This window comes from Scyliorhinus torazame, chromosome 30, assembly GCF_047496885.1.
Source record: "Scyliorhinus torazame isolate Kashiwa2021f chromosome 30, sScyTor2.1, whole genome shotgun sequence".
NCBI classification, from domain to species: Eukaryota; Metazoa; Chordata; class Chondrichthyes; order Carcharhiniformes; family Scyliorhinidae; genus Scyliorhinus; species Scyliorhinus torazame.
Window position 1 is genome coordinate 7,731,551 of NC_092736.1, and position 24,576 is coordinate 7,756,126.

Here is a 24,576-nt window from a genome sequence, read left to right on the forward strand (position 1 = left end):
AGACTCACTTGGCCAACCGTCCTCCTTCTGCAGTGTACGGATTATATGATTCTATTTACATTGTACAAATTCTGTGGTGCTGCTGTTATGCAGAATTTCAAGGAAGTAGAGGGAACAGCTGGTACCTTGAAATATTTTGAAGCCATTATCTAAATTTTTCAATCTACCAATAGCATAATATTCAGCAACGACCTTTCAGTGAAGTAGTGATACAGATTAGAGGAAATTTCTACCTTTACAAATGAACTTTAATGGGTCATTTGTTTCACACTAAACATTTGCTGTCATCAAGGCGGGCACAGGAATTCCCATTTCTATAATCTTTTATTGTCACAAGTAGGCTTACATTAACACTGCAATGAAGTTACTGTGAAAATCCTCTAGTCGCCACATTCCGGCGCCTGTTCGGGTACACAGAGGGAGAATTCAGAATGTCCAATTCACCTAACAGCACGTCTTTCAGGACTTGTGGGAGGAAACCAGAGCCCCCGGAGGAAACCCACGCAGACACGGGGAGAACGTGCAGACTCCGCACAGACAGTGACCAAAGCCAGGAATTGAACCCGGGACCTTGGTGCTGTGAATCCATAGTGCTAGCCACTGTGCTGCCGCGCTGTCCACTAGCACGGCAGCCCGCCCCAGAGTTATACACGGACACTGGGAGAGCCCCATTGAGATTCAGTGCACCAGCCACTCTTGAGTCACGGTTAGATGTGGCGTGAAGCCACTTTTGCTCTAAGTTAAATTACACAAAGCACCCTTTACTGCATCGATTGCTAGCTTTCCAATTCCCACACTGGTCAACCCAACACGCCACTGAGTTAGATTGCCAATTTTGTGACAGATTAGGGCCAGTTTTTTTGTTCAGCGGAAACACGACTAGAACTATTCCATCGACCCGCAGCGAAAGGAACAGCTCACCGCCCCAGTCCGGGATGTGTGGAGTCTGGGTCACTGAAAATATTGAACGTTGTCGCAGTTCCGCGCTGCATAAAAGTGTGATACAGCAATTCAAATTAAAATAACTGGAACCTGGCATTTGAAAAAGAAAACGTGTTTTACTGCGATGTTAAAACATTTTACAAAAGAATACAGGAAAACAGCTGCAAAGTTGTTAGGCAGAAAATAACTGTGGCACATCAAAATGATCATCTCCAGCTTAGCCACTCAGCAACCCAACATTAACCATCTCCTCTGAGTATTTCATCCCCGATACTCTGAGCAGTCTGCACTCTGCACTAGCCCTTAACTATCAGCATGCCGACATTTCTTACCTCCCTCCACACACACATGCACACCTATCTGCAGTCTATGAACCTTAACATCAGGAGCAAACGTCACATTATAATATATCCAGCACTAATCAACACTCTGGCTTGATTTTAGTCTGGAGTAAACAAAATCACAAATTTTCCATTCTGAAGTTAGCAGACGGTAAGGATAAATGTGTCATTCGCAATGACACCAGTTGTGTCGATGTTTCTTGGCCTGTTTGCTCAGTTCCTCCCTCCCAGTAAAGATTGTGACTTGTGCAGGAGAGTGTGGTTCCACAGCGCCAGTCGCCATTACATACTGCTTCCAAGGCTCTGCGGGCGTGAACATTGATGGTAAGCACCGGAAGGCCACCCAGTAACGCGGTGCATCTACACCAGGACCTGCACACATTTCTTTTGAGTCAGCAGGTTGTGAGTTCAAGAACCACTTCAGGGTCTTGAGCACAACATTTAGGCCGACATTTCCAGTACAGTACCGAGGGTGTGCTGCATTGTCAAAGGTGCCGAGGCAACATGGTTACATGGTGCTCCTTGAAAGAGGAACAAAGGGAGTTCCCACCAGACACCTGGCCAATATTTATCCCTCAACCAATATCACATAAAGAGAAGCTTGGTCATTACCACATTTTTGTAGGCAAATTGGCTGCCACATTTCCTTCAATGGCTACACTTCAGAAACATGTCAGCGCTTTGGGACTTCTTGAAGTCATACAAAGTGCTAAATAAATGCAAGTTTGTTCTTTACAACTATAAATGTGGTTCACATCATTTTGTGATACATCCGCCGTCCATTCCTTATTCTACATCACAGAAACTTTCAATCCAAACTCTTGACACATCTGCTCTGACCTTCCCGTGACACGCTACTGATTAAATCATGTTACAGACCAGACCATTATTGGGTAGTTGAGATTCTTATTGATGTCCATATTCAGTTTGCTTATAATAATAGCTCTATATTTGGTGGGACGTGTGTAAGTGCTGCTGATCCAGGTCTCCAATGTTTGAGGGAGTTGAATTGAAAGCAAATTAAATTTACCAGTGTTGTTCAATTGTTCCAACTGCGCTTGTTTGGGAGTTATCTAAGGGGGGACCATTGCTCAAAATGTAAAGACCATTATTACCTTCCGTAACTTCCAAACACAGGAAATAAGGCTTGCAGCATGTAGGACCCTCCCAAGATGGAAGAAATGTTTTATATTTAAGTTACTAAAAGATATTGTAACCAATTTATTTTCTCATTAGTAGTAAACAGATCTGAATTTTGTCTCCAGGAGCAAGGTGATCAAAATTTGAATCTTAGGAGTACAAAGCAGCACGGTAGCATTGTGGATAGCACAATTGCTTCACAGCTCCAGGGTCCCAGGTTCGATTCTCGGCTTGGGTCACTGTCTGTGCGGAGTCTGCACATCCTCCCCGTGTGTGCGTGGGTTTCCTCCGGGTGCTCCGGTTTCCTCCCACAGTCCAAAGATGTGCGGGTTTGGTGGATTGGCCATGATAAATTGCCCTTAGTGTTGGGTGGGGTTACTGGGGTATGGGGATAGGGTGGAGGTGTTGACCTTGGGTCAGGTGCTCTTTCCAAGAGCGGGTGCAGACTCGATGGGCCGAATGGCCTCCTTCTGCACTACTTCCCAAGCTGTGAACTGGCCCCTGGAGCCTCACACATTCTATCTGGTCCAGCATTGCTACTTGCTGAATTGATACTTGAGCATTGATCAGAGGCTCACCTCCAAATGAAATGATAGGACCTGGGAACGTGGAGTGAAAAGTGCGGGGAAGGAATTTGAGCACAGTTTGTTAGGAATAAAGTTCTGGAAAAAAAAACACAGGGTGGGATTTCCCAGGCCTTCCAACGGCACACTCTTCCAGCACCTCCCCCAACGCAGTGGGTTCCCCAGCAGTGGAATGGACAAGCCATGCACAGCATTGTAGACATTGACAGGACAGGAAGACCCCAATGGCGAGCTCCCTCCACTGTCAATAAACATGTCACGTGCGCGGGGGGGGGTGGGGCGGGGGGCCAGAAAATCCCACCCAGACAGGACAGGAAAAAGGTAAAACTAGCCAAATGCGCATGTTTAAAGTTAATTTACCTGAAATTATTCATGTTTAATCTCCTGCTTCATCCGGATAATTTTATTACTCTAATACTGAGATAAAATACAACAGCTAAAATACTGCAGGTGCTGGAAATCTGAAATAAATACAACAAAATGCTGGAAGCACTCCGCAGGTTAGAGAGCATGGGCGTCATTCTCCGCCGGCGGGAGCCTCCGTTTTGCCGGCGCCCGGGGGTTTCCCGACGGCGTGGGGCTGCCCCACAATGGGAAACCCCATTGACCGGCCGGTGTTACGGAGACTCCCGCCGGCCGGTAGGAGCAGAAATGTGGCGGGGCGGGTAGGAGAATTTCGCCCCATGTGTGGAGAGAAATGGAGGGTGGTATCCCCCCCCCCCCATGTTTTGCCGAGGATGGGGGAGAGGGGTGTTACCAACAGTGGGGGAGGGGGGGGTCACAGTCGGTGGGATCTTCTGGGAATGGCTGGAAAAGTCCGTTCCAAAGTTAATGGGTGAGATTCTCCACTCCCGCGCCGGTTGGGAGAATCGCCTGGGCTGCCAATATTTCCCGGGCCGCCGGTCCGATGCCCTCCCGCGATTCTCCCAAGCGGCGGGGACGGCCCCGTCGAGTTCCGCAGGCCGGAGAATCGCCGGAGACACCCAAAATGGCGATTCTCCGGCACCCCCGCTATTCTCAGGCCCAGATGGGCCGAGCGGCCAGGCCAAAACGGCGGGTTCCCCCGGGCGCCATCCACACCTGGTTGCTGCCATCGGGAACAGCGCGGGAACGCTGGGGGGGGGGGGGGCGGCCTGCGGGGGGGGGATCCTGCAATGTGGGATGGCCCGCGATCAGTGCCCACCGATCGTCGGGCTGTCCTCTCTAAAGGAGGACCTCCTTCCTTCCGCGGCCCCGCAAGATCCGTCCGCCATCTTCTTGAGGGGTGGACTCGGAGAGGACGGCAACCGCGCATGCGCGGGTGACGCCCGTTATGCGGCGCCGGCCGCGTCATCTATGCGGCGCCGCCTTTACGCGGCGACAAGGCCTGCCGTGTGTAGATGACGCGGCCCCGCTCCTAGCCCATTATCGGGCCCTGAATCGGTCAGGATAGGGGCCGTTTCGCGCCGTCGTGAACCTCGACGGTGTTCACGACGGCGTGGGCACTTCGGCGCGGGAGTGGAGAATCCCGCCCCATGTTTTTAAAAATAAATTTAGAGTACCCAATTCTTTCTTTTCAATTTAAGGGGCAATTTAGCGGGGCCAATCCACCTACCCTGCACATCTTTGGGTTGTGGGGGCGAAACCCACGCAGACACGGGGAGAATGTGCAAACTCCACACGCACAGTGACCCGGGGCCGGGATGCAGAGCTTATTTAGTGATAACCTAAAGGAGTCCTAAATTCAATTATGTATAAGTTAAATTGTTGTAGCTTCCTCTCGTGCTGCACAAGGCAAAGTTTCATCTGTTTCCTGGAACAGGCATCTAGCCTGTCCCGCCAGAGGTTGAGAGCTTGAGGGCTGCCACACCTAAGCAAGCCTGGCAGACCAGGAATCTCATCCCGCTCTTACCGCCAGCCACTGGCGCGGGGTGTCGGAACTATTTAGCAGGTTGATAACTCACATCAGTTTGGCCACACTTTGGCCATCGGGTCCTGAGGTGGAACTCAAACCAGGAGCTGCGGGCTCAGAGGCAGGGACCTACCCATTAAGCCACAAGGCCTGCTGTTAAACTGTGCAGCACAGCAGTTTAACTAACTGGCGATAAGGATATACTTCACAAATGCTGCCTGTGCGCGACTATTACACATCAAATCAGCGGCAAAATATTGTAAGATCTTTTAATTGCTATTGTGCACAGACGCCTCAGATAAATCACTTCAATGCTAGTGGCCCTTTACTACCACTTTTAGTGGCAAAAGCTGTTTTGCCCCAGATGTTACTTCCGAAAAGTTAGTCAACAGAAACTATTTTGTATCACGCCTGCAAGATTATTTTTAAATAATTAGTTTTCACTTGGAAGCGGTTTCTGTGACGTTATGAGGCCCTTGGGTAGCCTGAAGTGTCACACGTGTGTTTCTCTTAAAGCACACGCACACGTGTGGTTATGCTCCAGATAAAACAATTCTCAAGCAGCATATTGTCAAAGCATGAAAAGCATCTTATTTCACTGTGACAGCATAATCTATGCTCAGAGCCAGTTAATCTCCGCTGGTGTCTATGTTAACTAGGTTCTGCTTCAAAGATGTAATCCATTCTTTCAAAAGCTCTTTACTGTCCATCAGCAGATTGAGGCAAGTTGTTTGACTGATCCTCGTCAAAGTATGTAAGGACAACTTTCTTTTCACTGTGGACCACTTGTGTGGTACCTTCAGGCACAATGATTCTGGTCTTTGTCAGGAGATTTGGAGATGCAGTGCATTGCATTAATTCTGGATCAGAAGCCTGCAGATTTTCCTCTTCGACTGCATCAGGAACCCCCAGCTCACTGACACCTCTGATCCCAGATTCCCATTCTTCATACCAATACCTATTGCCCTCGGGTCTCCTTCCAGCCGTTCCTTCAGGAATTTCCTGATGCTGAGCTACGAGTGTCACACCTTCCTCACGGTCACTTCCAGTGGTGCGTACTGTCATAATTCTGTTGATATCCATGCGGAAGGTTTCTGATGGATCAGCCGGGTCCGAGGTTCTGTGAAAGAACTCTTCTCCCTCCATCTTACCTGCTGCCTTTTGGAACCAAGTGCTTTGATCAGACGGGTAACCTTCCACTTCGCTTGACTCAATCATGTCGTGGACAGCTACGCCACCTGCGAGATCGGAACAACCTGTATACCCAATGTCTTCCACACCCCTTGCACTGGTTTCTGAGAAAGCCATCAGTGGCTCATTAACATCTCTGACATTTACATTGACTCCACCTCCGTCGTGCAAAGTGTCAGCAGTTTTAAGACCTCTTCCACTCAATAACTCCTGTATTTTCCCCTGAGTATTGAGAAATTTTAGTCCTGAACCTATTTCATCTTCGTTCTCCTCGCCTCCAATGTATTCTTCCATTGAATAAAAGTCTTCTGGATCAAGGCTTTGTGACACATTCACCTCTGCCTCTATAGTGACAACGCCACTCCGAGAAGACCGTTGGAAGTTTTTAATGTTGACTGATACATTGTCTGATCCCTCTGGGGCATCTCTAGTGAGTATTGAAAGCTCATCCCTCAGACTTTCTGGCACCACCCCTTTCAGCTGCTGCAAAGCTCCTTTCAGTTTAAGTTGAGGATCCTCAGCTTCCTCATTCAGTAGTTCTACGATGGACGCTTGAACATCTTGAGGGACTTTAATCGATTCTTCTATTAAGCACGGGGCGGAGAGTTCTTTCGACAAGGAATCTAAAAGAGTGACTTTGGTCTGTTGAACATTTTCTGCGTCTCCGTCACCTCGAAAGCGATGTAACCTCATTTTGGTTTCATTTGCTCCAAACAATTCTGCTTCCTCCCTGGCCATTTCATGTGCCTTTTCGTTTGGAGATGGAAAGCCAAGTGAGCTATCTGCGAATTTCTGAAGAAACGGTTCTGTATTTGAGAGCATCGTTTTTCTAAACTCCGCAGCAGTCATCGTGACGTTTAAGACTTCTTCGTCTCTGTCATCTTTTCCTTCGTAATCACTCTCCTGCGTTCCCAAAGACAATGGAACTGTGTCTTCTGGCGCGGAGAGATCACCAATTTCACCAAATTGCTCGTCCATCTCAACGCCTACTGATACCTTCCCTGGAGCTTTCCTTCCTTGAATGCCGAGGCTGAGAAGTCCGCCTATGACATCCTCTGACCCTGACCCTGTTAAATGTTCCAAAGCCCCTTTCAGTTGAAGCTCTGGAGCTTTGCCATCCATGTTCAACATATCTTCCAGAGTGGACCTATCCGCCACGTCAACGGTCTCTTCTCTTCGTGACTGAATGACAATTTCTCTTTTGGTTGTTCCATCATCCAGAATTTCTTTCTCCTCGATTTGATAAGTGATTGCGGGTTCTGGCAAAACCTTAATTTTTTCCAAATCAGTGGTGTCCGTGACTGTTTCAATGGTGCCTTCAATTCTAATATTATTCGTCAAGATCTCTTTGGAGACAACAGTTCCTTGATGACCGTTTGACTCCCCTGCATTTGTTTTTGTCCATATCCCTTCCACAGTTCCCATTGCTAGTTCCTCTTTGGCCTTTTCTCTGATGTTGTCTGAATTGAAACATTTTGTTAATTCTGCACTTTCCTCAGGATCTGTAGTATGGACGTATCTGTCAGGGCTGATGGGCATCCCCGTATTAATGAGGTCTACGTTTGACGCATATTTGACTGTTGTCACACCCTTTGAAGGCTCTCTCTTGTACTCTTCCTCGTTGGTTGCCCCAGTGGACCTCCTGTTAAAATCATAATCTTGCACCTCACCAAAAGGCTGTGCCGAGTCATTTGAACTCTGAGACTTAACGCTGTTCTCTTCATGATATGAAACATCCCTTTTCTCCTCATTGTCTGACTCCCTGACTACTACTTTGGGTTTACGCATGGCCGCCTCCGAAACAAGCTCTGCTCCGGCTAATAACGTTTTACTCTTCCTGCCAATCCTTTCTGGGAACACTTGGTCCTCAACTGCAGTTTCCTTCATTCTGCTGTCTAGGGCAGATGGTGCTGGTATGACTCGAGCACTACCTCGGTGGGCCATTATTGACCTTGCTGAAGAAGACTCCGTGTCCTCGGTATAAAGCAGATCTTCATCTGACAAAGAACCATTCATAGTCTTTCTTGCGAGTATTCTGGATTGCACAGGTTCTGGTGTTATTCCCTTTTTGGTAATTACTTTCCTGAAGCTTGACGGAACGTTTATGTTGGTTATCTTCCATTTTCTTCCCTCTAGAGTGTCAAGAGCTGGTTGGACCGCAATTCTATACGAATGTGATCTTGTTTCCATGCCTGTTGAAAAAACAAGTAATTTAATACAAGAGCCAGCTTATAGATCAACCTTGTAAAAAAAAAAGCATCACTGATTTCAACACTGAAATAAAACAGCCATTTAGCCTCTCTAACTAATTCCTCAATGGCTGATCTGTAACCTAACCCCAGATACCCACCTTTGTCCCATATTCCTTAATACCTCTGGCAATCTAGCAATCTCAGTTTTAAAATTAACAATTGATCTGGCATTAATTGCCATTTGCAGGAGAGTTTCAATCATAGAATCATAGAATTTACAGTGCAGAAGGAGGCCATTCGGCCCATCGAGTCTGCACCGGCCCTTAGAAAGAGCACCCCCACTTAAGCCCACACCTCCACCCTATCCCAGTAACCCCACCTAACAAGCACGTCTTTGGACTGCGGGAGGAAACCAGAGCACCCGGAGGAAACCCACGCAGACACGGGGAGAACGTGCAGACTCCACACAGACAGTGACCCAAGCCGGGAATCAAACTTGCGACCTTGGAGCTGCAAAGCAACATTGCTAACCACTGTGCTACCGTGCCGCCCTTTCAAACTTCTACCATCATTTGTGTGTGGTAATGGTCCCCAATTTCACTTCTAAAAGATCTGGGGCGAAATTCTCCTACCCGCCCCGCCACATTTCTGCCCCGACCGGCCAGCGGGAGTCTCCGTAACACTATGCCGGTCAATGGGGTTTCCCATTGTGGGGCAGCCCCACGCCGTCGGGAAACCCCCCCGGCGCCGGCAAAACGGAGACTCCCGCCGGCGGAGAATGACGCCCCTGGTTTTCATCCCTTAGCACCAGACTCTGCAAACAGCAGAAATTGTTTCTTTCCACCTGCCCCATCTGTTCCCCTTAATAGCTTGAAAACTGATCAAATCACCCCCTCAACCTTCCGAAATCCAGGAAATCTAATCCTTGGTCGGAATTTTCCTGCCACATTGTGGAAGGCCAGCCAAAAATCCATTGATCTTCAGCGGGAATGGAAGATCCTGGTGTTGGGCAGAGCCAGAAAATCCCAGCGCTAGTTTGTGTAATCTGCCTTCGTGACTTAACCCTCAGACTCCAAATAGCATTCCGGCAAATCCACTCTGCATTCTGTTGGAACGATAATGTAACTGGACTAGTAATCCAGTTTGATCAGTAAAAATATCCTCAGGAAATGGGGAGGATCAATCAGCTTCAATAAAAATAAATGGACATTTTCTAAAAACTCCTTTTCTTAGAAAGGCACTAACTCATGTTGGGGTATGGTCAGCTCTCTGGTGAGGATGCAGTGGCGTAGTCACATTTTAAAAAATAAATTTAGAGTACCCAATTCATTTTTTCCAATTAAGGGGTAATTTAACGTGGCCAATCCACCCAGCCTGCACATCTTTGGGTTATGGGGGGTGAGACCCACGCAAACACGGGGAGAATGTGCAAACTCCACACAGACAGTGACCCAGAGCCGGAATCGAACCTGGGATCTTGGCGCCGTGACGCATCAATGCTAACCACTGCGCCACCCTGCTGCCCTCAATGGTATTGTCGCTGGAGTAGTAATCCAGAGATCGAGGGAAATGCTTTGGGGATCTGAGATCGAATCCCACCAGAGCAGATGGTGGAATTTGAATTCAGTAAAAATCTGGAAGTTTAATAATAACCATGAAACCATTGTCAATTGTCGTTTGGTTCACGAATAATAATAATCATTATTGTCACAAGTAGATTTACGTTAACACTGCAATGAAGTTACTGTGAAAATCCCCTAGTCGCCACATTCCGGTGCCTGTTTGGGTACACAGAGGGAGAATTCAGAATGTCCAATTCACCTAACAAGCACGTCTTTCGGGACTTGTGGGAGGAAACCGGAGCACCCGGAGGAAACCCACGCAGACACGGGGAGAACGTGCAGACTCCGCACAGACAGTGACCCAAGCCGGGAATCAAATCTGGGACCCTGGAGCTCTGAAGCAACAGTGTTACCCACTGTGCCACCCGTGTCCTTTAGGGAAGGAAATCTGTCATCCTTACCTGGTCTGGCCTACATGTGACTCCAGACCCACAGCAATGGGGTTGACTCTTAAATGTCCTCAAGGGTGGACAATAAATATTGGCCCAGCCAGCAATGCCCACATCCCATGAACGAATAAAGAAGATCATACTTCTGTTGTGAGATGACACAATGAGTGCCAGCATCACAAAGGTCTCAGCCAATGCACATTCTCCAATAATAGACAGTAACAGTGAACCTTTCTCCAATAGAAATAGAAAATATAGGACTAGTTCAACAAATCAGTCGGCATCTGTGCAGAGAGAACTGACCTTCATTAGAACTGCTCCCCAAACTAGCCCAGAGTGGTCGAGGCCAATCAAACGCCTGCTACTGCAACCAACTCAACGTAGACCTGGGTGCGAAATGGGGATCTGTTGACCGGCCCCACTTAAATTCTACACTTTACCAACCCAGCCAAGTGTCTTCCTGCCAATCAGTCCAGAAAATAGGACTTGGGAGAATTGTAGGTCAGACGCAAATCTAGCTATCGGAGTACTTTGAAGAATACTTTTCAGACATTTGCACGTGCTTAACTAACAAGTAGAGAGTCTGCACAATCCAACTAAATAAATCCTTTTTAGAAAATAATTTTACCTTGTTTGGGTTTTCGTAGGTTCTGCTGTATCTCCTGATATTTGGTGTGTTCTCCTTCCAATAAGGTCCTGTAAAGACAATGAATCTTTTAGTGAAGGCAATCTGTATTACTTATTTCAGAGGATCATAGAATCCCAAGAGTGCAGAAGGAGGCCATTCGACTCATCAAGTCTGCACCGAGCCTCTGAAAGGGCACCTACCTCGGCCCACTCCCCCGCCGTATCCCAAATTACCCCTCAACCTAACCCACACATCTTTTATGGACACTAGCCACAGCCAATCCACCTCACCTGCACATCTTTGGACTGCGGGAGGAAACCGGGGCACCCGGAGGAAACACGGGGAGAACGTGCAAACGTCACCCGAGGTCGGAATTGAACCCGGGTCACTGGCACTGTGAGGCAGCAGTGCTAACCACTGTGCCACCGGGCCACCCTATAGATTAGATGTGACTCCGCGATAGGGCACTTGTTAAACAATCCTGATTGTGCGAAGAATTACACTGAAAAACAATTTAAGATAATTACACTGAAAAACAATTTAAGATCATTGGCATGGCTCATTTACACATGGTAGAAGCTCCCTATGTTGACACACCGACCCTGTCCTTTGCAGACTGAAAGAATATGTCCACTTGTTGCACCTCTTTCAACTAAGCAAAGACTTAGGAAATAGCCATTCCCTGGTCATTCCCATGGCATTTGTTTGCACATTTATGCCAGATAGGGGAATAGTAAGGTATCTGAGTGTAATGTGATTATTGGGATAGGTCAAGGACACATGTACCTCAGATAAAGTGCACAAGAGGTTTTAACAACTTCCTCGTACAAAACGGAACACAACAGCCCCCGTTTCATTTTGAGCCTGTGCTGAATTAGTTGACCCCAGCCTGAATGGGAGGAGGGATGAAAGAGTTAAGCTCAGTAACTCCTGTTCAGGAAGGAATATGGAGGGGGATTATGCTCTCATCCGAAGAGTAAGTGGGATATTTCCAACGAGTAATGTACAGAGCCTGGAGGCATATTTGTCTTTGTTTCAACTCTTTCCAAATAAGATCATCTAGTTCAGCAAACGCCAGGCAACATGGGATCCCCTGTTTCAAATGACTCAGTATCGCACAGTACAGTTCACTGATCCACTAAACTATCATCAAACTTCATACCCTATCTGTTACAATAGACAAATTCATAACTTTCAGTAAGAATGTTGGATTTTCGATGCTATATTTTGATGTTGCAGCATTCCTTTTGAAGAAAAAGATCTTTCACCACCACCCAAGTCTTAGAATTGTAGAATCCCTACAGTGCAGAAGGAGGCCATTCAGCCCATCGAGTCTGCACCGACCCTCTGGAAGAGCTCCCCACCTAGGCCCACTCCCCTGCCCTATCCCGTAATCCCCCCTAACCTGCACAACTTTTGGACTCTAAGGGGCTAATTTTTTTATCATGGCCAATCCACCTAATCTGCACGTCTTTGGACTGTGGGAGGAAACCGGAGCACCCGGAGGAAACCCACGCAGACACGGGGAGAACGTGCAAAACAGTGACCCAAGCCAGGAATCGAACCTGGGACCCTGGAGCTCTGAAGCAACAGTGCTAACCATTGTGCCCGCAGTCAAGGTACTAATAGTTTGGGCTGAGTTAATGAATATCAGATTACCCAAAGATTCCTGAAACTTGTATGTGTTTGAAAGCTTGAGTGAGCCGGTTGGTGAGAAGTGGCCGGGTCGATACTCAGAAGGCAGACGCAATGTCAAACGTGGTTGAGAAGCAAAGAGAAAGAGCAGATCACAAACTGCATTTTCTAAAACAATGCTGGAGTGTTTTTAATGCAGCGAGTCAGAGTGGAACAGTTTGCTAAGAGCTGGCACAGCTCACTGCCCCAGTTGATCCATTTGACGGAGACGAGTATGAAATCACCAGAAACTAGCTCCAAGAAAAACACTTGATGCAGCATTTTGCAGGATAATGTAGCAATGGGAACAACAACATTTCGACATTGTCATTTATATTGGATTAGTTTTTGTGGCCGTTTCCCCTTCAGCTTTACATCCAATTTCGCAGCTCAGAAACAGGCCATTCAGCCCATCCGGTCGATGCTGGTGTTTCAGACGCTCTGGGATTTTCTGGACATTCTCATCAGCGGGATCATCCAGTCCTGCCGACGGTGACCCCCCCCCCCCCGACACGGGTTTCCCGGTGACAGTGGGGAGAGGAAGGGGGCGTGCAGAAGACCAGAAGACCCACTGCCGCCCAATGGAGGGCCATTTCCTCCGGTATGAAACACACGGTGGTGAGCGTGGAAAATCTCATCCGTTGTTTGTTGGCTTCATTAGTAGTAAGGGGCATGGGGGATGTGGGCTTTAACAGGAGGCCCAGGACAATTAATAATTACTCAACGTCAAGGGTACCATGGCTAAAAATAATAATAATCATAATAATCTTTATTATTGTCACAAGTAGGCTTACATTGACACTGCAATGAAGTTACTGTGGAAAGCCCCTAGTCGCCACATTCCGGCGCCTGTTCGGGTACACAGAGGGAGAATTCAGAATGTCCAATTCACCTAACAGCACATCTTTCAGGACATGTGGGAGGAAACCGGAGCACCCGGAGGAAACCCACACAGACACGGGGAGAACGTGCAGACTCCGCACAGACAGTGACCCAAGCCGGGAATCAAACCCGGGTCCCTGGTGCTGCTAACCACTGTGCTACTGTGCTGCCCTACATAAAGTTGGTTCAAGATTTATTCTGGTGGAGTTGAGAGTTTTGTTTCCTTTTTCCTGTGTACCGCCAACGCCAGAGATCAAAAACATTTCTATCTTGCATACCCAATGTCAGCTCAATTGCTCCCAGGGCAGGACCAGGTTAGGCCAGGCGTAAAGCTTGCTGTCTCTCCATTTGCCCCAGCAACGTGATAAAATAAATCTCTTGCTGCGCCTACGATAATTTCCATTCCGCCCATGAATCTCCATCACATCTCTAAGTGAGATTGGTCTGTTTTATGGACTCATACATGCCCAGTAGGGCTGAAACTTCTCAAGCACATTTCAAATCCGACTCCTACAGTCTAGTCTGAACGTCAACCCAAGACCCAGGGGGAAAGGCCGGATTTGTCAGCCTCCCACAGCAAGCAATCTGTTAATGTGACAATTGCCGACAATGCTATTCTAGTATTTGGTATTTTCGTTGAGGGATTACTCATATTTAAGAAAATGTCTATATACTTCAGTCTCCACCCTTCCTCCAATTTTTTGAAATTAATTTTTCATCTATTCCTCTGATGCAGGGTGGGGGATTGGGGGGGGGGGGTGTCCCCACATGGGTTGGCTTTCTGGGACCTCGAGAATGCACACCATGGATCGTCAGAGCCCCAGAATAACTCCATGTAGCCATTCATAGAACATAGAAAATACAGCACAGAACAGGCCCTTCGGCCCACGATGTTGTGCCGAACCTTTGTCCTAGATTAATCATAGATTATCATTGAATCTACAGTGCAGAAGGAGGCCATTCGGCCCCCTGAGTCTGCACCAGCTCTTGGAAAGAGCACCCTACCCAAACTCAACACCTCCACCCAACACCAAGGGCAATTTGGACATTAAGGGCAATTTATCATTGGCCAATTCACCTAACCCGCACATCTTTGGACTGTGGGAGGAAACCGGAGCACCCGGAGGAAACCCACGCAGACACGGGGAGGACGTGCAGACTCCGCACAGACAATGACCCAAGCCGAAATCGAACCTGGGACCATGGATCTGTGAAGCAATTGTGCTATCCACAATGCTACCGTGCTGCCCTTAAGAACAAATAAATCTACACTATATCATTTTCCCGTAATCCATGTACCTATCCAACAGCTGCTTGAAGGTCACTAATGTTTCCGACTCAACTACTTCCACAGGCAGTGCATTCCATGCCCCCACTACTCTCTGGGTAAAGAACCTACCTCTGATATCCCTCCTATATCTTCCACCTTTCACCTTAAATTTATGTCCCCTTGTAATGGTGTGTTCCACCTGGGGAAAAAGTCTCTGACTGTCTACTCTATCTATTCCCCTGATCATCTTATAAACCTCTATCAAGTCGCCCCTCATCCTTCTCCGCTCTAATGAGAAAAGGCCTAGCACCCTCAACCTTTCCTCGTAAGACCTACTCTCCATTCCAGGCAACATCCTGGTAAATCTTCTTTGCACCTTTTCCAGAGCTTCCACATCCTTCCTAAAATGAGGCGACCAGAACTGTACACAGTACTCCAAATGTGGCCTTACCAAAGTTTTGTACAGCTGCATCATCACCTCACGGCTCTTAAATTCAATCCCTCTGTTAATGAACGCGAGCACACCATAGGCCTTCTTCACAGCTCTATCCACTTGAGTGGCAACTTTCAAAGATGTATGAACATAGACCCCAAGGTCTCTCTGCTCCTCCACAATGCCAAGAACTCTACCGTTAACCCTGTATTCCGCATTCATATTTGTCCTTCCAAAATGGACAACCTCACACTTTTCAGGGTTAAACTCCATCTGCCACTTCTCAGCCCAGCTCTGCATCCTATCTATGTCTCTTTGCAGCTGACAACAGCCCTCCTTACTATCCACAACTCCACCAATCTTCGTATCGTCTGCAAATTTACTGACCCACCCTTCAACTCCCTCATCCAAGTCATTAATGAAAATCACAAACAGCAGAGGACCCAGAACTGATCCCTGCGGTACACCACTGGTAACTGGGATCCAGGCTGAATATTTGCCATCCACCACCACTCTCTGACTTCTATCGGTTAGCCAGTTCGTTATCCAACTGGCCAAATTTCCCACTATCCCATGCCTCCTTACTTTGTGCAGAAGCCTACCATGGGGAACTTTATCAAATGCCTTACTAAAATCCATGTACACTACATCCACTGCTTTACCTCCATCCACATGCTTGGTCACCTCCTCAAAGAATTCAATAAGACTTGTAAGGCAAGACCTACCCCTCACAAATCCGTGCTGACTATCCCTAATCAAGCAGTGTCTTTCCAGATGCTCAGAAATCCTATCCTTCAGTACCCTTTCCATTACTTTGCCTACCAATTAGGTTGCTGAGACTGAATGATCTTTGTGTCTGGGTTAAGATTCATCCACCATAGAATTTTTTTTTCCATAGAATTAACAGTGCAGAAGGAGGCCATTCGGCCCATCGAGTCTGCACCGGCTCTTGGAAAGAGCGCCCTACCCAAGGTCAACACCTCCACCCTATCCCCATAACCCAGTAAACCCCACCCAACACTAAGGGCAATTTTGGACACTAAGGGCAATTTACCATGGCCAATCCACCTAACCTGCACATCTTTGGACTGTGGGAGGAAACCGGAGCACCCGGAGGAAACCCACGCACACACGGGGAGGATGTGCAGACTCCGCACAGACAGAGGCCCAAGCCGGAATCGAACCTGGGACCCTGGCACTGTGAAGCAATTGTGCTATCCACCAATAAGGCAATGTTACACTTGAGGATTCTGTGCATATAAAATGTAGCAAGACCAAATATTTGAACATCTATGTGTTTTATTGGTTTTGAATGTCACTGACTGGAACGAGGTGATGTTAAGTCTTTAGTTTGCTTTTAACGTTTCCCTTCAAATCCATCGATTTCCTTTATTTCTGTAATGGTCCAGTGAACATTGAATACACCTGATTCTGGCCTGGTCTGACAAGTATCTGAATTAACTCTCAATAAATCCCAAATAAACAATTGTCTCCTCTTAAGAAACTCTTCCAGCACCTCCCCCCCCACCCTTCCGCTAAACTGAATAGGAATAAAAGAAAATGTTTACAATCTGATATTTACCTGGTATCTAACGTCTTTGCGTCCATTGCGATCTCGCTTGTCCTTATTTCATTGATACTGCAATTACTATTCCTCCGAACTGTTCACTAATGTCAGAGGTCGGTTCTTTACACAGAGAGTGGTGGGTGTGTGGAATGCACTGCCAGCAGAGGTGGTGGAGTCAGAGTCATTCGGGACATTTAAGCGACTCTTAGACAGGCACATGGACAGCAGTAAATTGAAGGGGTGTAGGTTAGGTTGATCTTAGATTAGGATAAATGGTTGGCACAACATTGTGGGCCGAAGGGCCTGTACGGTGCTGTACTGTTCTATGTTCTATGTCCTCTGCTTGAAATGTTCATCCTTGTTCCCGATCTGTGAACTATTGTCCTCCCTCAATGTTTCATTATCTTCTACTCTAATTTATTCCCAGCAAACTGCGGAATTTCCTGCCTCCTTGGCTTTTGACCTTGCCCATCATGCACGTTGCTCAAATTCCAATTTTTTGGGACTTTTGTGTGGTTCAGCTTTGACGTTATGCTCGCCCCTGTTGACCAGGATCCAACCCTCCTGTCCAACAGTGTAGAATCAAAACATTACCTGTAGGTGGAAAGCTCAAGGTTGAGCCCCATCTTCACCTGCATCAGCTGTTGTTGCTCTCTGAGATTTAGTGTGATCGCTGAGACGAGATGTTGCTTTTCGTCCTCCAGTAAATCAATCGCCATCTATACACCACAACCAATACACAATTAGCCTGATGGACCTGTAACAACTGCAGTTCTTCATTCATTATCTAACCTAACACCAAGGGCTTGTATTGTGGGTCTCGCAGGAGGTGGGGAGGTGCTGGCTAACATGCCATTTCCCCAGCTCTGTCGTCCTGCCAAGACATTTTCCCGGGGGTAGAGGCAGGTGGGGGAATGGTGAGAGTGGAGCTATCTGCCGCAAACAGCAGCGAGCCAATTAGGCTCATTAAGGGCTGCTTAAGGCGTAGCGACCCTCTAACTCAGATGGTTAGAGCGCGGAGCTCATAACGCCAATGCCATGGGTTCGATTCCCCCGCCACTGGCCATGAGCCTTCCTGGTCTCTTGGCCCATCTGGAGCAATACTCCAAGCGGAGGAGGGTGACTGGGATTTTCCGGGTTTCCATAGGCAGCTAAGAAAAGTTTAATGCCCGGAGATGGCCTCCTGGTGCCAGTCCTGGGGGCAGCACTCCATACAGGCCTTGCCACCTGCCATGCTCGTTCTGTGAAGAAGAGACTAAATTGGCTTTCAACAACCATATTTATCAAATGATTTCATTAGTAAACTCTTCAGGGGATGTCCCGGAGGACTGGAGAATAGCCAATGTTGTTCCTCTGTTTAAGAAGGGTGGCAGGGATAATCCCGGGAACTACAGGCCGGTGAGCCTTACTTCAGTGGTAGGGAAATTACTGGAGAGAATTCTTCGAGACAGGATCTACTCCCATTTGGAAGCAAATGGACGTATTAGTGAGAGGCAGCACGGTTTTGTGAAGGGGAGGTCGTGTCTCACTAACTTGATCGAGTTTTTCGAGGAGGTCACTAAGATGATTGATGCAGGTAGGGCAGTAGATGTTGTCTATATGGACTTCAGTAAGGCCTTTGACAAGGTCCCTCATGGTAGACTAGTACAAAAGGTGAAGTCACACGGGATCAGGGGTGAACTGGCAAGGTGGATACAGAACTGGCTAGGCCATAGAAGGCAGAGGGTAGCAATGGAGGGATGCTTTTCTAATTGGAGGGCTGTGACCAGTGGTGTTCCACAGGGATCAGTGCTGGGACCTTTGCTCTTTGTAGTATATATAAATGATTTGGAGGAAAATGTAACTGGTCTGATTAGTAAGTTTGCAGACGACACAAAGGTTGGTGGAATTGCGGATAGCGATGAGGACTGTCTGAGGATACAGCAGGATTTAGATTGTCTGGAGACTTGGGCGGAGAGATGGCAGATGGAGTTTAACCTGGACAAATGTGAGGTAATGCATTTTGGAAGGGCTAATGCAGGTAGGGAATATACAGTGAATGGTAGAACCCTCAAGAGTATTGAAAGTCAAAGAGATCTAGGAGTACAGGTCCACAGGTCATTGAAAGGGGCAACACAGGTGGAGAAGGTAGTCAAGAAGGCATACGGCATGCTTGCCTTCATTGGCCGGGGCATTGAGTATAAGAATTGGCAAGTCATGTTGCAGCTGTATAGAACCTTAGTTAGGCCACACTTGGAGTATAGTGTTCAATTCTGGTCGCCACACTACCAGAAGGATGTGGAGGCTTTAGAGAGGGTGCAGAAGAGATTTACCAGAATGTTGCCTGGTATGGAGGGCATAAGCTATGAGGAGCGATTGAATAAACTCGGTTTGTTCTCACTGGAACGAAGGAGGTTGAGGGGCGACCTGATAGAGGTATACAAAATTATGAGGGGCATAGACAGAGTGGATAGTCAGAGGCTTTTCCCCAGGGTAGAGGGGTCAATTACTAGGGGGCATAGGTTTAAGGTGAGAGGGGCAAAGTTTAGAGTAGATGTACGAGGCAAGTTTTTTTACGCAGAGGGTAGTGGGTGCCTGGAACTCACTACCGGAGGAGGTAGTGGAGGCAGGGACGATAGGGACATTTAAGGGGCATCTTGACAAATATATGAATAGGATGGGAATAGAAGGATACGGACCCAGGAAGTGTAGAAGATTGTAGTTTAGTCGGGCAGTATGGTCGGCACGGGCTTGGAGGGCCGAAGGGCCTGTTCCTGTGCTGTACATTTCTTTGTTCTTTGTTCTTTGTTCTTTGTTCACCAAAGATTCTGACAGAGCAATCCGACAATGTCACTTATTTCTTCCCGAGCAGATTAAGGATCTCACTATCAGAAGGGGCCATTGGAATTTGTATCCAATTGTTAAAGAGGTTTTAAAAATAGTGTTCAAACACAGTGAGCATCTCAGTGTCAGCGTGGGAGGTGTCATTCGAACAAACAGGGCTGGATTCAAATGCAGGATGTCTGGATGTCTTTCTCTGAGCTTGAAGCTGATGTCTTTTTGCGTCAATTTACCCTTTCCCAGCCAGAGGGTCTCCCACATGCTCTCAGATAGTAACTACACAGCCTTGGGAAACGCCGAGCGGGGTGGACCAGATCAGTTCCAGGTCCGATCCCCAGTCTCTGCAGAGATATTCCAGCTGGAGCAGCATCTACAGTTGTCCTCGGTGCCCGTGTTCCTAGCCCTCATCTCCATGAATGGGAGGCAGCTGTAGAAAGCACGGATCTCAGGTGGGGACAGAATTGGATTGGGTGTTATAAAAGCTCAGGAGACTCGAGAAGGTAAATCCAAAGGGCAATTTATTTTCAGCCGAAAGAAAAGGCTGCAAACAGGGCACAAAGACCCAAACCGGGACCACCAATCATGACGGTCCCAATATGGGCCGGCTTTTATGAGGTGATTCTATGAGTCCCAGCTGATGGGCCTCAGCCCAATAGCGGGGGAGCTTGTATCCTGCGAGCCCCATGGGGAAATTTATCAGGTCGTCCCCGTGGGTCTGGTGAGGTCTATGACAGCTGTGAATCCCTTCCCCTCTTGTTTTCTCTCTCCACACCTCCGCCACACTCACCGACCTGCCAACACTCGCTGTCTATGAGCACTGCCCCACGTAAACAAGCTGGAAGACAGCTGCCAGGCTCAGGGAGCTGTACCCAAACGGGATTGAGCCCCTTCTGGGGAGAAGACGAGAAAATGAAAAACATATTTCTCATCCAGTTTCTACTCCCTAGATGGGCCCCCATAGAAACGCACTTGGCTATGGGGCAAGGTCCAAGCTGCCAGTATCAGGCAGGCTGGCATTAAACTTGGGTCTGCCGGGCAAGAGGCCAACACTTCAGATCCTGCTGGGAATTCACAACAAAGAAAGTTTTAAACCAAATAACATTTCACCCCTTCCATCACTCAGGGCTACTCTAAATATCCCCTGAGTATTCAGATGCTGACAAGTGTTATTGCTCTATCACCTCCAAGTGTAAAGTGGAATTGTTAAATAAAAATATGCACAGGCAGGTTTGATTCCTGCCCGTTCTGAACCTGGGTGTTTGCGAAACTTTGTCACACTGAGAATGACTGCTCTGTTTTTCCCAGATAACAATAACTGCACGATTACTGAGAGGGGCCACAAAACTGTCCAGATCCAAATTGTTTTCCAGTTCGGGAAGCTCTCTATGAGCAGTTCTCTTCGAGACCCAGTGAGACGTCACACAAGCAACATATTTCACGCCTGTGGAATCTGCTTCAGTGTTTACAGAACAAATTCCTTCACTTCCCAGAGAGACAATAGAGGGATTCAGGAAGAGTTTCGGTAAGAGTGCCGGCACCTGGAGGGCTGGTAACCAGAGGAATGTTTTATTTATGTAGGCCAGCATTTATTACCCATCCCTTGAGGGAGCAGTTAGGAATCAACTACATCACGGTGGGTCTGGAGTCACATATAGGCCAGACCGGGCAAGGGCGGCAGACTTCCTTCTCGTGAACCAGATGAGTTTTTAACGATGATATTTTCATGGCCACTTTTAATTCCAGATATTTATTGAATTCAAATTTCACTATCTGCAGTGGTGGGATTTGAACCGGGACCCCAGAGCATTGCTCTGGATTACTAGTCCAGTGACAATGCCATTACTCCACCGCCTCCCCGTCAACATAGGTTTGAGATAATTGGCATAAGAACCAGAAAGGCAATGAGGAGAATTATCTTCCCACAGCTATTTGTTATGGCCTGGACCTTACCGTCTGAAAAGATGGCGGAAGCAGATTTAATAGCAGATTCAATAGTAAAAGGAATTGTATAAATACTTGAAAAGGGAATGTTTCAGGGCAATGGGTGTAGTTGGGGGGAGGGGGGTGGTGTGGGACTAATTGGGTTTCTCTTTCAAAGAGCCAGTGCATGCCTGATTACCCCCCCCCCTTTGCTGTGTAATTCTTTTTTCTCTGATGTTCTACGGTGAAAGAGGGGTGGAGTTTTATTCCCATTTTGTGCTGAGTTAGATCACCTCGCGTCGCAATCGTCCACGGCACCCTTTACAGGGTTATGGAAAGGGGGGAAAATGGTCAGCTACCACTTCTGATCGCGACCCAGTCGTCTCCGCATTGGCGAACATGGGCTGAGGCTAAGATCCCCCACCCCACCCCCCACCAGTTGGGTAGACTGCCAACAATCCCTGTTCTCGACCCACCCGTCAAAAAGTGTCTTGGACTTGAGACTGAGAATTCCAACTGAAACTCTCCTCTCTCTTGCCCAAAGTTGCATCAATCTCTGGCACGGACCCGATCAATTAATTTAGCACAGCCCACGGATTGCCCTTTAACAACATTCACCCGTGGGTCATTCAACCCTCCCTTCAGAAGTGAGACACAGCAGTTTCTGATATTACTATTGGAGCCGTTTTTAAAGATCTGAAGGTCCCTCAACTCTCCTTTATGTAATCTCGATGGGAGACCTTGGGGATTATCAATACCCGCACTCACTATGTCATTGCTTGGATACAGCACGCTGAGAATCCAAAATATCTACCAAGTTTCAATGGATTTTGTGACAGTCGAATGTATTTAATCACAGACTCATCTTTCCTTACCAACACTTTTCTGATAAAGAGTATGTGGTTCTCCCCCAATGCCCCAGCCAGAATGCTGAACCAGCATCACTAAAAACAGAAGAAGGGGTCACGCGGACACGTAACGTTGGGCTGGGTTTTTCCGCCCCGCCCGGCGCAAGATCGCCACGGGCGAGGCGCGGACACTGGAGAAGGCCATTGACCTCGACCGGGATTCTCTGATCGCTGGGGGGGGGGGGGGGGGGGGGGGCGTGGCCGGACAATCCCGTCCTCTGTTTTCTCTCCCGACAGGCGCTGTCAGACCTGCTGAGATTTTCCAGCTTCCGATTTCAGCGTCCGCAGTATTTTGCTATCTCACTAAGAACAGATTGTCTGGTCGTTATCACATTCCTGTTCTTGGGACCTTCCTGCGCGCAAATTGACGGCACCCGTTTCGAACATCACAAGAGTATTTGCACTTCCCCCAAAAAATATTTAATTGGCTTGTAAGTGCTTTACAATATCCGTATTATAAACTTAATAAGCAGTTTTCCCTGGAAACAGAGAGATTATAGCTTTAATAAATCCGTTGACATGTGAGTTCAGTGTAATGGACAGTTTCCAAATGGACTCACCTGGTATTCCTCCATATCCATATCATGCTTCTGTTGAAATGTTAAAAAGTCTTCTTCGAGTTGGTTCTGGAGATTAAATTGATCTTCAAGCTCCTTCTTCAGTGCCTCTATCTCCTTGATCACAAGTACTCGCTCCTCGGTCAATTCTTCACCTCTCTCTCTGTCCTTCTCGACAGCAGTTTCAAGCTCCTCAATTTTGCTCTTGTAGATCTCGAAGCTTTCCTCCCATAATGCTGAAACGGCGAGGGCGTGGTGTTCGATAGCCTCCCCTGCTGCGTGATAGCCCCGGGCCACAGGGAGCTGGGGGGCTCGCCTCAGCTTTTCCCTCAATCCCCTCTTTGCTCCTTCGTGCTGCTCTCCCAAGGTTTGACACTCTGCCCACAGCTCGAAGATGTAGCCCTCGAGAGACGCGTTGGTGGTTTCAGTCTCCTGAAGGGCCGTCTCATGGTCAGCCAGCTGCTGCCCTATGTTTTTAAGGGCTGCTTGTCCAGTGCTGCGAATCGTCTGGAGCTCCTGAATCTCTTGCCACAGGCTGCGTCGCTGCATTTCGGCTTTTGATTTCTCGAACCTCAGTTCCTCCAGTTCCCATCTCGTTCTATTGATCTCATCCACATAAACATTCCTTTCTTCTGTCCTCCCCTCACTCCTCAGGTGCTGAATCTCGGTGGCCAGGCGCTGGTTCTCTTGCTCCAGTAGCCGGACCCTGGATAAATAAGATTCCAGGCGATGGTTCAGCTCTTGAAGCTGAGATTTCTCCTCCAGGATGGTGGATTTGAACGGCAGCATTATTCAGGGGTTATATTCCTGCCCCTGCTCCCCAAGCTGGTTCTCTCACTCAAGCGGAATGCACTGTTGAGGTTGGTGTGGGGTTTAAGCTCCTTTATCTTGTGGTTCTCCTGCAGTAAGGAGAGAGACTGAATCTGTGTGTGTGTCTCTCCTTCTCTCCTCCAGCACTGACAGGTGGCACCGGCTATACAGGGGGAGGTGCAAACTTTTTTGAGTCATTGGGAACTCTTTCAACTCACTCCGAACTTCAACATCAGTCTCAACTGTCCCCTGGTGGCCAGAAATGATTATGGCAACAATTCAGCTCAACGAGAGCATCATAGATGATCATAGAATTTACAGTGCAGAAGGAGGCCATTCGGCCCATCGAGTCTGCACCGGCTCTTGGAAAGAGCACCCTACCCAAGGTCAACACCTCCACCCTATCCTCATAACCCAGTAACCCCACCCAACACTAAGGGCAATTTTGGACACTAAGGGCAATTTATCATGGCCAATCCACCTAACCTGCACATCTTTGGACTGTGGGAGGAAACCGGAGCACCCGGAGGAAACCCACGCACACACGGGGAGGATGTGCAGACTCCGCACAGACAGTAACCCAAGCCGGAATCGAACCTGGGACCCTGGAGCTGTGAAGCAATTGTGCTAACCACTGTGCTACCGTGCTGCCCTAATGTATCTGCATGTATCTCAGCATGTATCTGAGATTGCCAGATTGAAATCTTTGACATTCAATATTTTCTTGCCATGGGCCAGTTTTGTAAGGCCACAGGGAGGGAGCACCCCCCCCTACCCCTCGCCTCATTGTACGTCCTCACTAACAGCGACCCCAG

The 24,576-nt window shown here is 47.9% G+C and overlaps 1 protein-coding gene across 1 annotated transcript; it reads right to left on the minus strand.

The window, feature by feature from the left end:
• Positions 1 to 1,038: 1,038 nt before the first annotated feature.
• Positions 1,039 to 23,909, minus strand: synm (synemin, intermediate filament protein). Its single transcript, XM_072492760.1, has 4 exons — positions 22,955 to 23,909; positions 17,341 to 17,465; positions 10,921 to 10,988; positions 1,039 to 8,281 (listed from the first exon to the last, which is right to left on the minus strand). Exons 1-4 carry the CDS (start codon positions 23,738 to 23,740, stop codon positions 5,598 to 5,600), a joined length of 3,663 nt encoding a protein of 1,220 aa, XP_072348861.1. The 5' UTR covers positions 23,741 to 23,909; the 3' UTR covers positions 1,039 to 5,597.
• Between the last annotated feature and the right edge of the window lie 667 nt (positions 23,910 to 24,576).